Source organism: Tympanuchus pallidicinctus, unplaced genomic scaffold, assembly GCF_026119805.1.
Source record: "Tympanuchus pallidicinctus isolate F22 unplaced genomic scaffold, pur_lepc_1.0 scaffold3, whole genome shotgun sequence".
In the NCBI taxonomy this organism is placed as follows: domain Eukaryota; kingdom Metazoa; phylum Chordata; class Aves; order Galliformes; family Phasianidae; genus Tympanuchus; species Tympanuchus pallidicinctus.
Genome location: NW_026294747.1, coordinates 5,259,402 through 5,277,433, shown reverse-complemented (window position 1 = coordinate 5,277,433; position 18,032 = coordinate 5,259,402). Strand labels below are relative to the sequence as shown.

The 18,032-nt window shown below is 45.6% G+C and overlaps 1 protein-coding gene across 14 annotated transcripts in view; it reads right to left on the bottom strand.

Annotated features, from left to right (window-relative positions):
• Nucleotides 1–18,032, bottom strand: part of DAGLA (diacylglycerol lipase alpha) — a 58,690-nt gene that overhangs the window by 15,411 nt on the left and 25,247 nt on the right. For 12 of the 14 annotated variants that reach the window (XM_052696343.1, XM_052696341.1, XM_052696348.1 and 9 more), the window contains 11 exons: nucleotides 16,982–17,120; nucleotides 16,330–16,541; nucleotides 14,115–14,216; nucleotides 13,393–13,531; nucleotides 10,333–10,420; nucleotides 5,612–5,746; nucleotides 5,108–5,185; nucleotides 3,770–3,894; nucleotides 2,478–2,634; nucleotides 2,118–2,201; nucleotides 1,913–1,990 (listed from right to left, as the gene is read on the bottom strand). In XM_052696343.1, the coding sequence (XP_052552303.1) occupies nucleotides 1,913–1,990; nucleotides 2,118–2,201; nucleotides 2,478–2,634; nucleotides 3,770–3,894; nucleotides 5,108–5,185; nucleotides 5,612–5,746; nucleotides 10,333–10,420; nucleotides 13,393–13,531; nucleotides 14,115–14,216; nucleotides 16,330–16,541; nucleotides 16,982–17,076 (1,293 nt within the window). In that variant the 5' untranslated portion in view covers nucleotides 17,077–17,120. Of the gene's footprint in view, nucleotides 1–1,912; nucleotides 1,991–2,117; nucleotides 2,202–2,477; nucleotides 2,635–3,769; nucleotides 3,895–5,107; nucleotides 5,186–5,611; nucleotides 5,747–10,332; nucleotides 10,421–13,392; nucleotides 13,532–14,114; nucleotides 14,217–16,329; nucleotides 16,542–16,981; nucleotides 17,121–17,632; nucleotides 17,730–18,032 lie in introns of all 14 variants that reach the window. The other 2 variants (XM_052696337.1, XM_052696342.1) reach the window with 1 other exon arrangement.

Genomic DNA, 18,032 nt, shown 5'->3' with positions numbered 1-18,032 from the left:
CCTACAGCTGGCCCAAAATAGCTCAGAAACCTCTCAAACTTCAGCTGTGGCATGTACAGCAACCCAAACAATCAAACACTTCCAGCTGTGGTCCCAGTGGAGCAACAGGAAGGCTCACGCAAACATCAAGAGTTTTCATTTCTCAGATGTCTGATAGGCACCACATGAAGCAGCATGGCTTGTGGTGGAGATAACAGGGCATCCCAGCCTGCTGGGTAGCATCAGCAAGGAAAAGAACAGAAGCCAAGCAACTAACAGGAAGCTCCCAAACAGCCCAGTGCTTTTCTACAAATTAAATGTGTTAGCAAGGTACTTCATCTGCTTTTGTATTAAAGTTGACTTGTGGACATTAAAAATGCATCAGGAGCTGCATCTCAAAATTCTATTATTTCTCTTGGCTTCCCTCAGGAATCAACAGTGCATTATTGTCTAAAGATTAATATTTATAATAATTTCAGATAAAGCAGTATTTCTGCACTTGTAACAACAGAAAAAGGCATAATGCAAAAGGCAAATAAAAATCCAGTGCAAAATACAGGGAATGATCTGATGTTTCATATAAGTAACTGGCACATTAATATTTCCACAGGATCAAGAGAAGAATCCAACTCCTACAGGTATCTATTAGTAGCTTTTCTGCAGATTCGAAATAGAACAAATGCCCCTTGCTTCCCTTTGGTTTATACAAACTGCTTATCACAACGGTTCTGCAAAGGCTTTCTGAATCAGATGAAGGAGCACAAAACCAAGTGACATTATCTTTGACAGCAGACAAAACACTTCAGAAACGTTAGATGAGAAGTAAAGACTCAGATACCTCGATATTAACTAAGTGACACATCACTTCCTCATTTATCTCTGTTTCTATACAACGCCTTGTGTAACCACGACACTGATTCACTTTCCCATTTGGGGGAAATGAAAAGAAATACTCATTTGCGAAAGAAGAAGTACAAAGTACTGTTTTCAAAAGGCCCCATCCTGAGAGTCTGAAATAAAATCCTTGCTGTCCCAACAGCACTTTCAGGTAACTGCTCCTTTTTCAGGCCCATACCCAGCTGAGCATCTGAGGACGCAGCTATCAGCCTCTAATGCTTTGCTTGATGAAGCACAGCGCCAAAGAGCGTCACACAGGCCATCTGGAAGGACACTGAACAAAGCAGGAGCCCTCAGGAGTTATGAGCTCCATGTCCTGCCCCGAAGGGACCCTGACCAAATCACCCACAGCATTCCCTGAGCAGCAGCATTTCCCAGCAGCTACCACAATGCTTTCGACAAACGCAATCACCAGTTTGGATGTGCCTTTCCCAGTCTGGCATTACACCTTGAGAGGCTGCCAAACTCCTGCTAATCTTAAAACTCAGCATGCGTGCCATTACTTTGCTGGACTGGGGCAAAGGTAAGCTCTATGCTGAATTGGTTTAGTCAGCCCAGTCCTGCTCACTAACACAGACACGTGGCATCAGTCTAATTACACAGATGCAAGCCCTGCCAATGTCTGCTTACGAGGTGCAGTGAATGTCCCATTGCAACAGAATTGTAAAGACACTGTCAGGGTTTAATTGCAAATTCTCAAAAGGTCATTCGTTGGAAGAGAAAGTAATTTCAATGACACTGACAATTTTGTTCTAGGTCCCCACAGATCCTTTTTGCAGCTCGCTTTTTACTACTTGCATGCTGTAATTTTCTTTTCTTTTTTTTTTCTTTTTCTTTTTTCTTTTTTAACAGAATGATTTTAACTGTTACTGTTAACTTATTTACTGTTGACTTATTTGTTTCTACATCTCATAGTTGTTTCACTGCCGTTGTAAAACGCTCTTCACAACTCAAGCAGTTTAGGCTGTTTTTTTGTTCCTGTTTTGCCTATAACTAAAAGTCAAAACCTCAAAACAATACATGTTTCTTTACATACCTTATGTCCCAGCCAGGTTCCATGGTGACCCTCAACTGGAAGGCGCTCTGCGTCCCCAGTCAAGTCAGTCAGGGCATCCTGAAGAAAGGAGTCGCTGTGCTTCAGATAAATCAAACACCAACAGCCAGCCAGGAAAATCTCAGGCTACCCTAAAAGTTTGCTAGGGTGGCCAAGGGTGTGTGAGGCCACTGCACAATGCACTTACTTTTGGAGACAGAGTTCCTCGGATACTAATGACCACCTTCTTCTTCTCATGGTCCACAGCCACGTAAAAAGGAGTTTCATAAACCTAGAAGAGATGCACTGCTGTAACACTCTGATGAGACATCCTCCTTCACATATTCTCCTGCTCGGGGAAAGCACAGCAGCTTAACATTTGCTTCTGATGGGGGCCAAATATTTCTGTCCAAGGGACAGAAATTCTTGGCAGAGAGATAAAGTCTAGGGTCAGAAAAAACAGCAAGTTTTCCTGTGTTGTACCACTAGAGACGGAAGCATGCGAGTCCCACTGGGAGGGGCCTTGGGAGCACGCCTCACACAGGAAGGGGCTGCAGACTTTGCGTACCGCATCGTGGCAAGAAGTGTAAACAATGTCCACCGAGGTCATGTTCTCATCCAAGAAGTGGCGCCGGATGGCAATGGCATTGCAGCCACAGCAATTATCCTCTTCAATGGTGACACTGGGTGCATAGCGGGGACGTGAGGGACAGAGACAGCAGCACCTGCAGAAGAGAAAAATTACAGCCTTGAGGAAAGAAGAGGAACGTGGAAAAGACAGATTTTAAAGTGGGACGCCTGGAGCGAGGTAAGGGAAAGGAAGAGAAAACCTGCAAGCCACACTCGTGTCACCCTGACAGCAGTCATCTCCCTCATTTACTGCAGCTCTTGCACAAAACAGCACACAACTCCTATTTCCACATCAAAAGCGGCACGAGGATCAGATGTAGTTTTCCTTCTGGGCACCAGAGAGAGCTACAGTGCAGCCATTCTCCAAGGGATCTCTCCTCAGGAGATACTATGCACAATCCTACACCGCTTCAACACGCAAGCAACTAGCATTTATTAGATCTACTTATAGCAAGTAGCAAAGCAGGTCTAGAATCATCCCAGAACTACAATGCAAGCACAAACTCTTTCTTCCTTTCTTTTCCTTATGATACACTTCAAAGTGACTCAGAAGGACATTCCTCCTAGCAGGTTTGAAGAAGAAATTTACTTCTTTAAGGGCAAAAAGCTCAACTCTGAAGATAATCCAATGACAGCATTATAGAAGCTAAAAAGCTAACATTTAACATGCAAGCCTGAAGTGAACTACAGCATTGCTGCCTTGAAGTGAGCAGTATACAGCATGGCGATCAAAAAACAATTAGTCAGAGAGAACGCAGCACAAACTCTGGCCAAGTCCCATTGAGGCTTTAATAAAGACCCAAATGTCAATTCTCTGCCTAACTGGGCTTGCTGATAAATCTGCTTTCTGCATTCTGAGACAGCTATTTTGACTCGGTGTTTGAAAGCACTCTTGTGCCAGATGAGTTCTCTCCACTGGTTATCCAAACCAAACAAAGGACTGGCATGATCCTTAGTGCACCAGAGAGGACAGAATATGACAGTGGTTTATTTAACAGGGTAAGCAGATAAGTAACTATAAGAAGGAATGAAGAGAAAGATGTGAGAATGAAGATACCGAGAGATGGAAAGGGTAGGAGAAGAGAAAAAAGCAGAAGAGGAAAAAAATAAGAAGTAACTGAAAAGTGACAGAGAAAGCAAACTGATTGAAGAAAGGATTCTAAATCAGGGAAAAATAGAAAGGAAGAGGGAAGGAGAGAAGGCAGAGCGATAGGCAGGACGGCCACTCACGAGCAGGATCTGGCCAGGTGACAGAGTCCACATGTGGGCTTCCTCATCAGGTATATGGGCCAGCCATAGGCAGCCAGGGCAAACAGCATGTAGTAACACACCTCTTTGTATCGCTGCATCTCTTGCTGAAAGAAACAAGAGACTCACTAAAGGCCTTATTCTCTTCATATGTCAATTTCCTCCTGTTCCCCTTTTTCTACTGTAGTTAGAGACTGCACCCTTCTCCCTGAACATCAGCATTCTCTCTACCAGCACTGGGACAGCAAACACTGTCAGCATTTCCAGGTGACTGCAGGAGAGCACTCTGATTATGCTCAGTAAGATCCTCTCCTTCCCTCCCCACCCAGTATGACTGCACATTTATGTGATTAGAGAGGACTTACTAGATGCTTAACAAAGCTTGAAGTTAGTTCTGCAGCCATTCTTCCCTATGTAACAAACACTCTGCTGCAAAGAAAGGCCAACCTCTGTGTATTTTGCCCCACCCAACCTTAACTGGGCAGGGAGAAACTAGTACCAAGTACAAGAAGATGAGCTCTGTAAAGATGCTGCTTCCAAATGGGCACGAGCCATAAGGAAGATGCACAGAGAGGACCATAAAAGCCAGGCTGGGGCCAAATGCCCCAGGGCTGTCTTCTATATGCCGTGCAGACCTCTCTCCCCACATACCTATGCAGAAAGGGATAGCCTGAACACAAGCAGGAAGTTAGCATTAGGTGCAGAGCAGCACAGCACAGCTGCAAGCAGGCTGATCACAGAATTGCTTAATCAGAGGTGCTGGGATTGGGTCGGTCTTTCCTCTCTTGCAAGAATATCATCTGATCAAGAGGGGTGAATATAGCTTGCCCAGTGAAGGGCTGCAACAGCACCATTCCAAAAGAAAAGCCAAGCTTAATTTACATAGAACAGACTGCAGCTGTCTCCATCCTGAGAACTGCTGACAGAAGCAGCCCAAGGAAGAAGGCTCCATCTCACTCGAGGCAGCTCCCTGCCCTCACCAAGATGAAGCCCAGCTGGTGATACCATTACATGGAACTCTGCACAACATTCCTGGCTGCAGCACTCAACTCGTACCTCTGACTTGTAAGAAATCTCACACTGTCTTTCAGCATCAGAGTGGAAATACTACTTCCCACAAAGTGGAGGACAGACAGATAATGCTTTAAAAGCGATCCAAAGACAACAAAGCCTCCAGAAGAACAAGTACTGTTATTTCATTGTACCATTCTTAATCTCTTTGATTATTTCAGAAAAGCAGAAAAGAAATCATTTAGAAAAAAGAAAACAGGCTACATAAAGAAGCACGTGAGTTTGCAAGATCACAGTCCAGCGACTTACCGCATTTTTCAGATCCAGATACTTTGTGTTCCTGGTCACTGGCATCCCAGACAGAAAAGCTAAAATGTCATTGTTTGCCTGTAAGTCACAAACAAGAAAATATTCTCTGTGACACCAGGACAAAAAATCCATACATAAGAAACAAAGAACTGGGTAACCTGGGGCAGGACAGCTTGCAAACATCTTGAGCAATCCCTGAATTGGCTCCAATTCTGCTGTTCTGATTTCCACCTGATCCAACACTGTCTGAACCCCACCTCTGGAGAAAATAAGTACAACTTTTCTGTTCACTTAGGAATCCACAAATCCCAGTGGCAGAATAGTTTGGGAATTCAGGGTTTTTTTTTCCCCTCAGGTTGCCTCTGAAGTTCTGCCCAGATGCTGGAGTCTTCTCTCCATTCTTCCTATTAACTTTAAAGAAACTGCCTCCAATTGCCTGTCTAGGGTCAAGATTTAAATCTGTATGCATCACCTAACTAGAAAAGGCAGCAAGTTTCCACCCACCTCATCCAGCACGGCGCTGCGCTTTGCCCGCTGCCGTTGGCGCAGAAGAACCAGGCCTGCAATGATGTCAGATGGGACGATGTCAAGGTCTCGGAAGAACTCAGCGAAAAGGTAGGCGATTTCAGAGTAGGCATCCTGCAAAACCCACAGAGAAAAGCTTTAGGAAGAGGAGTTTGAGTGTGGGGAGCCTCAGAACAGGACACAGAACAAGAGCCTGTGCAGCAGCAATGGCCCCAGTTCTGTAGCCCCAAACATCCACAGAATTCCTTCTGGGAACACCACATCAGGTCTAATCATTATTAATACCTCTGACTATACAAAGTGGGCAGCCTGCTGTGGTGGTTGGCAACCCTGCACATAGCAGGGGGGTTGAAACTAGAGGATCGTTGTGGTCCTTTTCAACCCGGGCCATTCTGTAATTCTATGAATGTCACTGAGACTGCATTTGCACTATGTGGTCTGCTGTGCGGATAAGCTGACCACCTAAGCATCAGGACATGGAATGCATATAAAAAAGGGAGGGAAGGACAATGTTTTCAGTGTAAGTAAGACAGAGGAAGTAAGCCGAGAACCAAAAAGATCCCCACCCAGTGTCACCCTACAGTCAGACTTTCTCCTCAAAAGCAATTTCGTTTGAACAAAGGCTATTCAGGAAAAATGCACCAAATATATCTTATTTGATAGCCTCTTCAGTTCTGTAACTCTGTCCTGGAGTTATTTCCCCTGGAGCTATTTCCATACTTAAGTCAGACCTCACCATCCTGGGCACATTACAGAGAAAGCGAGAGACTTCTGCAAACTGTCAGAGAACAGCCTCTGTACCACTCACTGCTCACCACTGTGCTGTTTACTACATGATTTCAAAGAGTTAAAGTACAACAAGCACGTGTTACACATCAGAGCTCCAGGTCCTGAAAGAGCTGAGCAAGTTAGCAAGCTTTTCCAAGTCTGTCTTGGAGCACACCCAAGCAAAAGGGCCTGAAAAGAACAACCTGTGAAAACAGATCCAAGTCATCGAACCATAGAATCATTAAGGTTGCAAAAGACCACTAAGTTCATCACTTCCAAGTTACTGAACAGAGGGTTCCCAGCGGGGAAAGTGACCAATCCTCTAAACGAAGACATTGCAGAAGAAGGGACAGAACTCGAAACGACCTTAGAAAATCATCTAAAGCTTTAAAGCAGAGTGACACAGACTTTGAGGAGAAACGTTATTTCCCTTTTGGCTCCATACCACACAAAAAATAAACCAACAAAAAAAACCAAAACACATAGGGCCTGAAGTGAGAACGCTTTGGAAGGCTGGAAGTGGCTGCACTGTGAGACAACGTGTTGGGTCACTGCTCAGAACAGAGAGCTCAAAGACTGGGGTGACCTGGAGGCTGAACCAACAAAGAGTGGGATTGAGCAAAAGCTACAGCACACAGGTGATCAATATTTTGAGTGCTGCCATCGTTAACTTTTCCTACCAAGATCTATCAGACTAAACCTGAATTCTCAGCAATATTTTCATAACCTTTATTCAACACTAATGCCACGCAGCTACAGTCCCATCTGTAGAAAGCCTGGGCTGTTCACTTGGGCTGGTCTTCAGGGCAGAATCTCTCCATCTCTTTGACAGATCAGAAAGCAAATTCCTTCTCCCCCAGCAGGCTTGCAGGAAATGACCTACATTCTTCTGTTCTCTACAAACTGCTGGAGTGCAGGATTACCTTTATGCCATTTTTCACTTGCCTAAAGTAAGTTACATCATGCTCAAGAATGGGGCTTCGGGTGCCCACTGCACAGGTTTCCATGCCAGCTGTGCACCTGAAGAGCAAACGGATTCCCATCAGCCTTTCCAACTTTACAATCACACTGTCCACAAAATGCTGACCCAATAAATCCTTCCTACAAGTACGCAAGAAATGCAAACAGCCTCAAATTAAAAGGCAAACAACGCTAACCCAAAGTCACACTACCACCTCCTAATACTCTGTTCACAGTAAAGGCCCAGAACAAAAGTTCAGTGTATGCTTTGTTCTGAAAGAAGAGTTGCTGCTGGTGGGCTTGATGGGATGTTGCAGGATTGACTGCAGTCGGTCTCTGTGACAAGCCCTGGAGGCTCTGGGGCTGGCACAGCCGGCAGACTTAGAGCTGCAGACATTGCTCCAGACCCACAGGAACAGATTCTTGCTCTGGTGCCACATTCACTCTGCAGAATTCTATTTTCCAGCTCAGAGGACAATCATCCCCTGCTAGAACATTTTTTTTCCCCATGAAGCCTGGGAGAGGCAGCGATGGATTCATTTCTGATCCATTACATACGCATTCATTCCACACACTGTCATGCCAGGACACACAAAGTCAGAGCTTGTTCCTTCAAAGAAAAGAGCCTGGAAATCACTCAAGCTGAATTTAAAGTGGAAATTCAACAGCACAAGGAATTTGAAGACTCTGGTATCTGCTTTTATCCTGAACTAGAAATAGAAGTAGAATCCAACAGGCACTACAGAATTTTTCATTTCACTGCTTGGAAAAAAAAAAAAAGTTCACACAATGTGAAGTATTTTGCATTCCTGAATACTGCTGTTCCTCAACAGCATTCCTGAATACTGCTTTTGGGAACCAAGGCACTCAATGCCTCTCAGAGCTCTGGGATATGGCAGAGTGATGTGATGGGGTAGCCGGGTGCAAAGGCAGTGCAACCCAAGGTATTTCTGCTGATGGGCAGAATGCAGCCTCCAAGGAAATGCTGCTGTTTGAGCTGCCACAGCACACAGCTCATCTCGTTGCCATTTTCCACATGGATTTTCCTAACCAGCTCTAGAAGATGATCTGTGAAAGTCGGCAGGGCTGGGCTGCACTTCATCCAGCATGCAGCGCCACAGCACATGGCTGGATTTCTGTAGGAGGGCTACGACAACAACTGCACCCCGAGGATAACAACGTGCTCACCCACAAGCCTTCGTGTTTAAGTCATACAGGTTGCCATATGTGATGAACACATGTTCGGGTAGCCTTCACCTGTCTCTCCATTATTTTTACACAGTTTTCATCTCACTGCACTTCTTCCTTCTGAGGTTAAAATCCCAGACTCATTTCTCTTCCTTTACAAGTTCATAGCCCCTCCAATATGCTCCTTTTTCTCCTGCACCTTTCAGCAGACCAAACTATATTTAGTGAGGAGATCATTGATGCAGTCAGTCCCTTGATGTTTTCTGTCACTTTCTACGTCCTTCCATGTTTTTCTGAAGGTTTTTTTTGGCCACTGCTGTGCACTGATGTCTTTGTTGAGGTGTCCTTGATAACTCCTCGCTCTTTTCCTGAGAGGTTGTAACTAATTCACAGCCTATCAGTGTATGCAAGTAATTTGTTTCTTCAGATGTGCATGCACTGCTTCATCCTTTGCTATTATGACTTTCGTCTCTCATTGATAACAGCTCCCCGGTTCTGTTTGGTCCTTAAGGAGCTCTCAATTACTCATAATTCTGAGCAACTTTAATATTAATGCTGTCAGCACAATCCTCCACCTCAATGTTCACCTCTACCAGGTTATTAAGACTCCTGCTGAATATCACTAGAACATGAAATCCTGCTCCCACCACTTTCAGTAGGAAAGAATGGGCTGCTATCTTTTGGGAAGTGAAATCAACTCCTTACCCTGCACTGTTTCTGCAAAGGAACAATCCCAACTGTAGCACGTGAAAACTTCAATCTTCATCTGAATCCACAGACTCAACAGCAGGCTCTGCTAGCATCTCGAATAAAGCCTGTCAGTACCCAGGAGTATGCTTGTTGCTGATTCTGGCAGGTTTATATTTTTCCATTTTCAAAGTCTCTCTCCTTCTCAGGCATAAGACTGACTCAAACTAATAGGATAAACTGACTAAGTGAAGGAAAACTGAAACTGATCACACAAATTGCTGTTAAATGGTGAACCTAAATTGATGAAAAATATACTTTTTCCACTAGTTTCGTCACTTAAGATTAGTCAGCTTGCTGTAATAGCAAAGTAAAGAGCAGCTTCTGGAGGCAAGCTTGAAACTGACAATACCACTCTTTAGAGCTGTTATCTGTCTCAGAGAGAAATCCATAATATTTAAAACGGAAGGTTAAGAATGGCTGTTTTGAAAGTCAACTGTCCTCCCCAGCAATGTTACATCTGCATCTAAAGAGAATATCAGCTTCTTCAGAGGCTGGTGATGCACTGGAACAGGCTGCCCAAGGAGGCTGTGGATGCCACATCCCTGCAGGCATTCAAGGCCAGGCTGGATGTGGCTCTGGGCAGCCTGCTCTGCTGGTTGGTGACCCTGCACACAGCAAGGGGTTGAAACTAGATGATCACTGTGGTCCTTTGCAACCCAGGCCATTCTATGATTCTATAATTCTATTTCTGCATAGGATACCTAAGTAAGCTCCTGCAGAAACACAGGCTTTAATTCGCCCTACTCACACTGAGAGGAAGGAAAAGGAACCAGCATAGAGCAAAACGTGAAGTCTGTTCATCCTGAGAGGTGGCTCGGCTTGCTGCTTCCTGGAGGACAATGTCAGCCCTTGCAAGCACTGCTGTCAAGGCTCACTGGACTCCTCGAGGCTCCGCATCTCAGAACGCTCATAAGAGCGATGAGGCACGTCCAGGTTTGATAGCAGGAATCCCACACTGCTCCGCTCTGCTGAGTCCTACGTATCACTGGCCACACACAGAGCTTGCTCCCTGCCTGCAGCTTCTTGGTACCTACCGACTGAGAGTCCTTTGTCCGTGTGCAGCAAAGAAAAACCTTGAGGCGGCGTGTCCAGCTGCTGGCCTGCCCTTCCTCCAGGCGGTGTCTGCAGAAAAGAAAGCGAGGTTTACGAAAAAACAAAGACTGAGCACTAGCACTAAGAGCTGTGCAATTTTTTCCAATAAATAGCTTACTTGGAAAAATATTTTTATGATATGTACCAGTTTCAGAACTGAAAAAATTTCCATTCTTTGACTATGGTGCATAACTTGAAACCAAAAGTGGGGAAGAAAGCTAAAGGTTCTCCTTCAATTTAGAAAAGGTTAAAAAAAGCCTGAATGCAGAAGGTTTCACTCAACCCACATTTGGTTTATATGACATTTCAATTTCAGCTTCAAATTTAGCTAATTGGACAACCCTATTTAAAATAAGCTATTGCTGAGTTCATTCCACTGTTGTGAACTTGCCCTAGTTACTACACTTTCAGAGTGACAGTCCATTGCTTAACTAGCATTCCTGCAGAACAAATCTGAGATCAAGACAGGCTCAGCGTTAAGAAATTAGTTGACTTTCCTCCCCCCCCCTCAGAAAGCCATGCTGCCTGCATAAGGATAAGGTCCACAGTTCTTGCAATGCAGGGTCACCATCACATGAATGCAGAGCAACGTAACATAGGTCAGTTCAATAAAAAAAAAGACAGCTTCTGTTTTTCTGCCATGAAGAGCCCAAGCACAGAGAGTTGGTTGCACCTGGAAGAAAAAGCTGCTGGTAAGCAAATATTTGCCTACAAGAGAAAGAGGAGATTTTGCAGGGCTTCATGGCCGAGCATTTTAAAACAAATACCCACAACCTCCAAGGAAGATTCCAAAAGTGAAAGAGGAATATGAGGGACCTAAGATGGAGCTGACAATGCTCTGTTTGCTCCACCAAATGCCAGAAAGCTCGTGCAGCAATGCAAAGAACTTCACAACTTCGCTGCGGGGGCTGGACAAGCAAGCGTGCTCTGAGCTATTTTCTCCCTGACTTCTCCCAAATTCCTTCTTCCAAACACTGAACTTCCACATGTTTTGGATGAGTCCTACAACACGTTTTTTTAGAAAAGTCTCAGCGCAATTAATTGAGCCATTTGTTTCAGTTTGATTTATTTTGTTCATACTGCAAGAACATAAAAGCCCACACACATCAAGAAGCCACAGATAAAAGAAAACCACAGTCCAATAGCTACAGCAGAGAACCACAAAAAGGAAGCTGAAGGTTCACATCCCCTAAATGTGACAACCAAATCGAGTTCTTTCATGATTTGAGACAGGAAATACAGCTCAGATTAAGGTGATACAAATGCCAAATTAATGCTATAGCTCAGCAGGCTTTTATCACTGCTGACCAAGGGATGCAAGAGGAACAACAGGCCCTCAGCATCTTGCAGAATCATAATCCAGAAGCAGGCAGAGAATTTCAGAACTCCCTGGAAAGGATTGCTTCAAGCAAGTGGCTAATTTCAAACTATACTGTTTGGAAGCAATAGGTTTAGTAGCAACCACGTAGGATTACTTCACGTTTCTCTTCCACGTTACAGCCCACAGCATTTTGCTAGTTAACATCTGTTAACACTCCCTTCCTACAGCAGAAGTCTGGAAGCAGCAGGAAAAAGCTCTCTGAAAACGTTACAGGCCTGGAAGAAAAAGCCTGGCCATGGCCCAAGGGCAAATACCTTCACTCAATTGTCTGGGGTCTCAAAACTTCCAGGGCAGATCATTTTTGGTGTTCTGTTGTATCTCACTTCAAACTTCCTAGCAAAAAGAACTTCGCAACCTGTGGCTCAGCCTTCCATCAAAAAGAAAAAATGTGAATTAAGCCAAACAGCTTTGATTTAGTGTGGGGTACCAGAGCCATCTTCCAGCTTTTCATCCACATCTGCTTGGGAATGTCTTCATTGTAATGCAGCAATTGCAGCCATCATGCTTACAGGGCACTAATTCTCAATATTAAAGGGTAGGGTTAGCAACATACTAGAAAAGGAAAGAAAAGCTTCTTGTATTCTGCAACAAAAAGCAGGCATCTGGACACTTTTCCTCCCTCCAGAAAAAGGGGTTCTGAAGGATTCCTCTTCAAGACACGGAAATAGCACATATTCAGAACACCCCTCACATAGCACATATTCAGAACACCCCTCACATATACGTTTCCAATGAGAAATACAAAATTTGCAGGATATTTTCACACAGAAGGTGGTGACACACTGGCACAGGTTGCCCAAGGAGGCTGTGGATGCCCCATCCCTGCAGGCATTCAAGGCCAGGCTGGATGTGGCTCTGGGCAGCCTGCTCTGCCGGTTGGTGACCCTGCACACAGCACGGGGTTGAAACTGGATGAGCATTGTGGTTGTTTTCAACCCAGGCCATTCTGTGATTCTATGATATTTTTTAAAAGCCTCATTTTTTAGCATTCAAAATCTAATGCCCTCTGTCCTACAGAGTTACATTCCTTACTTATGGTTACATGTGTCAAAACTGCATAAGAAAACAAAGCCTGCTTGTTCTGTCCCGCTACAGGAAAAAGCTGCTGGAAAATGCCTTGCTTGGTGAAAAAAGCTTTCACATCCCCATCTGGTTAGCTCAAAGATGCAATCAATTCTTAATTAAAACATCTAGCTGCCAACCCAGAAGAGTCTGTTTGTTGGCCAAGACCAAATTTAAGAAATTTCAGGCCAAAAGGTCATATTTTGCAGATAAACACAAAAGAAGAAAAAGGCTTTGGACAAAGGTGGCTCAACCTAAGCAAAATTTAAACACTGCTAACAGGATGGACAAACAGGCTGCTGTGATCAGCACTGTGGCTCCAGGGGCTAAGAAGGATTGCCAAAGCCAGTGACTAACACACAATCCAGCCCGGCGCTGCCTTGCTTTGCCTCCTTTAAGTACAGATGCCCACACACAGCACCTGACAGCCTGAGCCGCCTTCCTCCAAAATCACCCTCTCCAAAGGGAAGCAACACCTGCAAGTGAACGCTCCCTGAAGCGAGGCAGGGAGAATGCCAAGGAGGGCAGGAAGCAGGGAGCCGTTCCAGCAGTGCTTTACCGCAGGTTGTAGGTCCGCAGGTTGCGCTGCCTCCGCTTGGTGGCCCGCAGTTTGACAAAGGTCCGGCCTGTCGGGTCGAAGACGCACAGGACGGTGATGCAGACACTCAGGATGACAACCCAGTTGCACACCACCATTCCTGCAAAGAAAGGGAATACGTCACGTGCTCTGCCCTCGGGTCTTGGCAGTGCTGTTTCCTGCTCTTCTCTGAGCGCATCACACACACGCCTCTCTGTTGCCACAGGGCAGACAGAAGAAGCTAACCCAAATATTCCTGCAGCCAGCTGCAGCACAAAGAAATCTCCTGCAAAGGCGTCTGACCACGGCTAGATTATGCAGCCACAGGGAGACCGCTCGTGCAGAAGACCATTAAAGACTCACTGAAGACCCAGTGGGCTGCAGCATTCCCATCACTCCCCCCAGGAGAATGGTTGGGTTCTCAAAAGCCATTTGAGAAAAACAGGAAAGCCATTCTGAACAGAAGGAGAACCAGGGCTTTCAGACTCCCCATGCCAGACCCCTCCATGGGAACAGGGATTCTTGCCTCAGTGCAGGCAGCACAAGCAAATGAATAGAACAACTGTTCTGAGCACTGGATTCTTGAGGGAAACAAGCAGAGCATTTACAGCTACAATTCACTACCAACAGTCAATCCCCACATGCATGAGTGAATTAGCTCTCCAAGGCAAGAGATGTCTGTGCTACACGTTCCAAATACATACCCAAAGTGACACTCTTTGCGGTGATATCATTGCAGGAAGCGTAGTACTGCGTTAGCCAAATGATGCCCACAATAGCATACACAAACTCAATCACCAAGATAGCTGAAACAAAAGGAACACAATGAATAGTAGCAGCATCTCCCTAAGGATCAGTGACTGCCCTTCTCTATCTTCTTGCAAGGAATAAAAGGCCACAAGAATGGGCCCATATTCAAGAAAATGGGCCCAACATGTCTCCTTATCAATAACTTCTCCTAAGTGACACACAGACCATGTACACAGAGCTAGAAGTGCTCCTGGCTGCATTAGAGGAGTCAGTCAAACAGCTGTCCCTTCTTGCACGACAGTGGAAAGACTTCCTTAGGTAAAGAGAATCACCATCACAGTAAAGCTGGCCTAATTCAAAGATACACAATAAATAGCAGTGTGTACCCAGGAATAAGTCTACTTACTACACTTAACAAATGTTTCCATCACCTCTGACCTTTGCAGCTTTTGCAGCAATAATTCCCAACATGCAGCCTTTAAGGAAGCCCTTACTGGCTCCTCAGTTCTGCATCTTACCCTGATAGAGAGCAAGAAATTACACCTGACTACGTCTAAAGAAAAAAGTTGGAAAACACCACTCCGAAGTGCCCATCCTCACCTTCTCTACACAGTATGACCCTAAAGTACAGATGGGGAATGAGACAGAGGTAAACAGCCTGCATGTAGCACATAGCAAGCCTTTGGTGGAGCCCAGCCTAGAAAACTGAGCAGCCACCCAGTGAGAAAGAACTCAGGGCTGGACCCAGCTCCTCAAGTGTTCTGAAGCTGAGCTGCACTAGGCTTGCCTACCTTAGCTAACCTCCCCTCTGAGGCTATCAGATGTGGAACAGGAGCAGCAATACCATCGAGAAGACCTTTGTGGGCTACCATTGCAACTGTGACCTTAGACTCATAAGCACTAAATGTGCTCTGTCGAAATCAGGCTATCACATGGACCATGCCCACAAAAAGGTCACACCCCTAATTCAATCACCAGAGCCATTAAAGAGTAAAGAAAAAAAGAAAAAAAAACCAACCATGAAATAAACATGTACAAGACCCAGGTTACAATTTAAATACAAATCTTAAACAGAGGGAAGAGAACAGGATGATTCCTCGGACTCTCTCTACCTCCCCTGCCTCATTTAGTCTGTTTTTAACAGTGTTACTGAAGCTGTCAGGGAGATCACATTGTGCCTGGGAAGCTGGAGAGAAAGACTTGTTTGCTATTCATGTTAGTGATTTGCTTTTAGCACTCCAAGGTGGAAATGTCTCCCAGATAGAGTTTTCAAGCAAAGTTACCCATCTTTTAGCAAATTTTGCATGAAAACAATCCAGCAAAAACATGGTATGCTTTGTTGGAATGGAATTGTTGATTCTATCTCTGAAAGATTCTCTTAAAGTCTTCACCCAGCACAGAAAAATCTGATCAAGTTTCTGAATCTGGAAGAGAACAGACCAGGCGAGGGACGACAAGCTAAAATGGAATCCCTGACTGATGGACTGAGAAACAGTCTCTTTTCCAACCTAGTTTTTGGCAGATGAGAAAAACAGGAAATGTTTTTAGGAAGAAAAAACATATGCACTTTCAGAGAGAAGATGCAACCAGCGAGCAGGTGGCAAACCTATTTACCTCCCAGCTCCTGGAGGCAGAGTATCAGAACTCACATTGCAGGATGGAGAGATGCATTATGCGTGAGTCAAAAGGTCAAGCACGCTTCAAGGTAAGTGGATGCAGATTTAAGTATATGTATGTCAGGCAAAGGACATGCACATGGCCTCAGGGTGAGAACAGCCATGATTTACAAAGGCATATGCCTGTATCATAGGAAAACTTGTTGAAAAAAAGAGTGGGAGAGAGGTGTAGATGCATCTCACCGTGGCAAATCTGAGCTGCAAGACAGAAGGAGAGCATATTTTGTTAGATGAAAAGGATGTACCTGCATCACAACAAGGATGACAAGTTAAAGGTTTGCTAGAAAGATATTTGGGGCGCTGCATGAGAGTCTTAGAGCAATGGCAGGGTGCAGTATATGTGATGTATTCAGATGCATATCACATACAAGTGGCCATCTGGATGTCTTTGAGAAGCTGTGTTTGTCAGGGTGTGGGGAGAGAAGTCTTCTGCGCTAGCAGATGGCAGTGTGGAGGCTGAGTCATTAGGAGGCCTCAGGCCGCTGCATCTTACCCAGTCTGACATAGAGCACATACTGCATGGAGTCTCGGGGCTCAGTGTACAGGATGCTGCCTCGCATGCTGAGCCAGATGATTGCCATCTCTGCGATCATACAGCTGAGCAGGATGCCTAGGTAGCCTCTGCCATGGTCCACCAGGTTCAGCGAGCAGGTCTCATTGGGGTTGTACACCAGCCCAAAGAGCACCACGGAGAGGATCACAAACCTGACACGCACAGAGATGCCAAGTCACATATCCCATGGGATCATATACTCATAGAATGGCTTGCATTAGAAGGGATCTTACAGCCCATCCAGTCTCAACCCCCTGCCGTGGGCTGATTGCCACTTACTAGATTAGGATGCCCAGAATTTGTTATTTCAACTGCTTTTTCCTGAGCCCTGTACAGCAACACAGCCCAAACTCCAACCCTGGGTAGCACCAGAGGATACAAGGAGATCGGGCCAGGCTTCCTCTTTGGAAACTGAGCTTAGAAGAGCACTTATGCAAACAACCAGAAGCTGGAAATACGCTGGTGGCTGTCGAAAATGCCCATACAAGCCTTTTAGCTGCATATGTAAGCACAAGAATTACAGCTACAAGAAGCAGAATCAGCACGAATTTCATGGAGGAATTCAAAGCATCACCCTGCCTTTCTCACTTACCAGGTGGTATGCAGGAGGAAGAGGAAGACTGCTGGCAAAACGAGGTCATCGCTGCCCACAGACCAGCGACGGCGGAACACGACAATCCCTGGCATGGCTAGCGGGTCTGAGAAAGGTCAGCAGGCACGATGCTCACCTCCTAGAAGAGAAAAGAAGCAAAGACACTGTTAACCTTCCTCACCCCTGCGACAGAGCCCCACAGCCACAGGTCAGCAGAAGGCCTACATCTGAGCTAACCTACTTGACACCCAAGATGGCAGAGCTTCCTCCTCCCAGCAATGGGAGGCATGGCACGCTCGAAAAGGAGAGTGCAGGAGAGGAAGGTGCTGTCTGAAGAGAGACAAGTGTTGGGTGAAGCAGGTATGTAACTCGCCACACACAACTGCCACTCACTCAGCTCCACTTCTCGAGATTAACAGGAATCCTGTTAGGACCACGTGTCAGAAACAGGTCAGCTGCTTTGGACAAGTTACAGCGGTCTCAGTCCCCAAAAAAGTCCTGTTACCACGTCCTTCCAAAGGCATGCCTGCTGCCATCCGCTTCTCATGTCCAGCACTGACAGTCCCCACGAGGCTCAGCAAGCCAAATCCCCATTAGCAGTTAGCAGCGTCTGGGGAAGCTATTGACTGGCTCCCAGCAGAAAGCACTTACAGCCGAGGGAGCAAACTCCCAGGTGATCTCTCACTTAGCCACAAGTTGCGCAGAAGAATCCTGCCAGCTCCACATCTCCTTTGTGCTCACACTGGCCCTGACAATTAAAAAAGGTTGAAGATTGAGGGGCTGGCTGTTCTTCCCCACGTTTTGTTTGTGCTCCTGTTTCTAATGCTACACAAATCCTTTTTAAAAAAAGAAACAGCACTGGTAGAAGTCACAAGACTGCAGGGCTACCCAGCTACCTCCTCCAGCACAGCTTTCCCACACTGTTTCAGAGCTGCTGTGCGTGCTCCAATCTGCTCCAGCCCGAGTCTCTGGGGTCAGACCAGCTCTGTGCATCCCTGCAGTGCACCTTATCTCCCTTCTGCATTTCTGGCACAACACACTTCAACCCTCA